Here is a 3,943-nt window from a genome sequence, read left to right as displayed (position 1 = left end):
CTACATCCACCCGTTCATCGTATCCGCACATAACTCGTTCAAGTCGGATTTGTCACAATCCTATGAAGTCTCCTTCTGCAGTTTGACTTTGCACTGGAAGTTTTTTTTTTTTTTTTTTTTTTTTTGCTACAATTGGTTTTGCAAGCCTTGTTTGCTGCAATTGGTTTTGCATGAATTGAAGAAAGGTTGAGAAAAGGAAGGAAGAAAATAAAAATTGTGTTTTAGGCCCACACGGGCAAGAAAGAAATATGGTCTATTTGGTTTGTCTGTCGTTCCCACTACGATGATCGCTCGAATGCTTGGACTGATGACCATTCGAGTGACGTTGTGGATAGAGTAAATTGGATTTTTTGATTGTTTGTTCCGAAGTTGGAATGTGCATTGGCATTGACATTGGCACCAGCATTGGTATTGGCATTGACATTGGTATTGGAATTGGCACTGACATTGGCATTGATATTGGCATGGGCACTGGCACTGGAATTTGGAGTTTTGCATCCACATCTACTTTGGCAAACCCATATCGTGTACCGCCATGAGTTTGACGAGGGGTGTTGGACAATATTAGTATTTAGGTTTATTTTAGTATTTGAGTTTTGCTTGTTAGTTTAGGATTTGGGCCTAGCCCATCCGAGTTAGGGTTTCTTAGGTTTGTAGCCGTTTTGGCATTCTCGTTTGTTCAATAATATTCTTATTATTTTGTAGTCTTGTTCGTCTTGCACTCTGATATTCAACTTACTTTAGTTTTTCTTTTTTGTTAATGATGGAGGGGGAATGCATAGAAGAAGGGAGGGACATAGAAAAGTGGAGGAAGGAAAATAACGCTCAAGAAATATATAAGAATTCAAGAAAAGAAATACAAAAATGAAAACTAAAATTGACTAAGTTGTTTTCACTTTCAGAATTTTGTTTCACTGATTGTTCTTTAATTTCCTATCTTATGTCACACCACTCATCTCCATTTGCCCCTTCCTCCCCAAAGTTTCCTATATTTCAAGCACAAAATATAAAAACTAAAAATCAAATTGGTAATTGAAACTTCAAAGGGACTCTTAGCCTAACTTACTAAAGTTTTTCCAAATTAAAATCAATGCATCTAGTTCATAACAAAAGGGTTTTACCTACACACTTTTATAAGGAAACAACTTGGTGGATGCCCATTGCCTTTTTTCTGCAAAGAAACTTTTTGATTGAAAGACCGGACTATATACTATCAATAAAATGAAAGAATTCCTCCCAAAAAAATAAGTTGATGGAATTGAATTTGAGTGGTGCACATGAATGATAAGAAATAAGATCCTTAACTTTCTATTTTAAACATTGATACTGTACTTTTGTTTTGAACATCAACTTTTAAGCTTTGCTTGTTTGATTCAACAACTACTCTCTATCAAATTTGAACTTAATTCCATCTTTAAATATAATATAGAAATCGAATGTCATTAAAACAAATAATCATTTACCAAAAGTTTAAGTTTAGATAGTGTTTGATTATTAATTAAATTGTAACATTTATACACATGAAAGAAAGTAACATAAAATCTCAGTGTTTAAGAAAAATTTAACGTATTGTGGATTGTTGGTGAAGGCAAGTAATCTCTATAAACTTTAATAATTTCGCATAGATATCCAGGATTGATCCACGTGTACTGTGGATTTCAACTGCTTCAGCCTTCACTTGCACTATAAATAGCAGTTGAGACCCTCACAAGAAAACTCATCCCAGGCTTTGAGTGAATTCAATTCCCAGAACTACAACAATCTTCTCCTTATCCTTATACCAAGTTTTAAAGAAAATGTCTTGCAATCGTAGTTGTGGAAGTGACTGCAAGTGCGGCAGTGGCTGCAAGTAATTCTTCTATTCCCCTAACCAATACATACATACATATATATATATGACCATCATTCTCCATAATTCCTAATTATATTCTTAACTATGAACTGATTACTTTGATTAGTTATTTTTCCTAATAATTACGTTCTCTTTATATATGTATATACGTGTAGGTGTGGCATATACCCTGACTTGAGCTACTCAGAGACCACTTCCACTGAAACTGTCATTGCCGGAGTTGCCCTTGTGAAAATGTAAGTTTTTATAAGGCAACTATTGTCTTAACCATGGTTAATTAAATACAAAAAATAAGGTAAAAATACTTTCCGAAGATTGCACAATGACTTTTCAGGAGTGCTAATAATTTCTCTCTAACTAAGAGACAAAATTGACTATATTATTATTGCAGGTTCTCTGAGGGGTCTGAGATGAGCTATGGAGCAGAGAATGGCTGCAAGTGTGGCTCAAGCTGCAGCTGCAGCTCATGTGGCTGCCACAAATGATCGAAGCAAGCCAAGATCCAGACTCAAAGAAGAAAGCTGTGATGGTCTCTATAAATAAGAAGAAGACTGTAAAAGCTTGGTTTTAGAACTTACTGTAAAATAAGATTAGCCATGGGATTTGCAAATCCATGAATCTCCTAGCTTGCTAGCTAGGGTTTTGGGATTTGCTTTGTGTCTTGTGGAAACCTTAATTATTTTTATGTTACATCTTGCTTAAGTTATGTGTTTGTTCAGCTTTTTACTTTGATGTGTGTTTGGGTTTGGAAATGAAAGATAAAATTGTAGTGGACATGAACAATTGAGAGCTCCTTTGAGTTGCCTTTGCTCCATTATTTTACATGTAACAAGCCACTAACTATTAGGGCAGCAGTAATGGTCTTGTTCCTATCTTCTTACTTTTTCCAAGGGAACCATAATTGGTAAAAGCATTACAAGCCGTTTATGTATTTGCTAGAATAGATTGACTAAACTATCTTAGTTTTAATTCATTTTGTTGCAGAGATGATCTTTACAGTGTGATTAATAATATGCAATGATCTAAAAATCCCCGCCTTTTCATGCCTCGATCCCGACATACATCAGGATCGACATGTAACGTCACCAAGTATCCGCATATATAACATATCCCGCCTTCGGGATACGGATAAAGCACAACATAAGCTTCAGATCGCGAAGTTATTTTTGTATACTTTATGGTTGCATCTAACCCCTTCGTTAGATTGCCTACGTACCCTCAATAGGGATCAAGTCATTCGTAGTTCACCATTCACTACATTCGAACATTCATCGTATATCTCACTACGTCTCAACATAATACCATAATTCAAGCATGTAGCACCTCAAGTAACATTCAACGAAGCATAATATTATTCTCTGGTCATCTTGCCATTCACCCACACATATGCATTCCAACACCATCCAATAATCACATCAATCAATAACACATACAATACATTGAAATGCAGGGTTAGAGCGACATAGTTCGGCTAAAGCCTACATCTCTGAAGTTGAAATCAAATCCAAGGAACCAACAAGTCAAATGATGCTATTTCAAACCACTCAACGAAATCCATCAACATCGGGTTCTGGACCACTCAACGGAACCAAAACACCAAAGGGGATTCCAGACCACTCAACAGAATTGTGGAGTAGAAGGGATTCCGGACTTCTCAAAAGAATTCAAGTGGATACGATTCCGGACCACCTAACGGAATCTCGGAGTACAAAGCATATCGAACCACTCAATGAAACCTAAGCTGGATACGATTCTGGACCACTCAACGGAATCGCGGATCATGAGGGATTCCAGACCACTCAATGGAATCCAGACGGAGTAGGGAACTGGACCACTCAATGGAACTGAGCGAGGGGCCAAGGACATAACAACAGGTCGACGAAACAAAACATGAATCAAGTGCTCAATTTACAAAGGCTTAACGAAATGAAACAAAGCACAAATACTAAATCTAGAACAAGTTAACGAAGCAAGAAATGAAACAATGAAATGGCTTATGAAACAAGCTCTGAAGCAACAAACCCCATGGCAATAGGTTAATGGTCCACTACTAGCCCTCACATTTCATCACATGATACCAATCATGCAAAT

At 36.6% G+C, this 3,943-nt stretch overlaps 1 protein-coding gene across 1 annotated transcript; it reads left to right on the top strand.

Moving 5' to 3' along the window:
- The first annotated feature begins 1,709 nt into the window (after window positions 1-1,709).
- LOC103420930 (metallothionein-like protein type 2) lies at window positions 1,710-2,558 on the top strand. Its single transcript, XM_008358968.4, has 3 exons — window positions 1,710-1,849; window positions 2,008-2,088; window positions 2,244-2,558. Exons 1-3 carry the CDS (start codon window positions 1,797-1,799, stop codon window positions 2,335-2,337), a joined length of 228 nt encoding a protein of 75 aa, XP_008357190.2. The 5' UTR covers window positions 1,710-1,796; the 3' UTR covers window positions 2,338-2,558.
- The last annotated feature ends 1,385 nt before the right edge of the window (window positions 2,559-3,943 follow it).

The sequence above is a fragment of the Malus domestica genome, chromosome 03, assembly GCF_042453785.1.
Source record: "Malus domestica chromosome 03, GDT2T_hap1".
Taxonomy (NCBI): domain Eukaryota; kingdom Viridiplantae; phylum Streptophyta; class Magnoliopsida; order Rosales; family Rosaceae; genus Malus; species Malus domestica.
The sequence above is the reverse complement of the archived record's forward strand: the minus strand, read 5'-3'. Positions and strand labels throughout refer to the sequence as shown.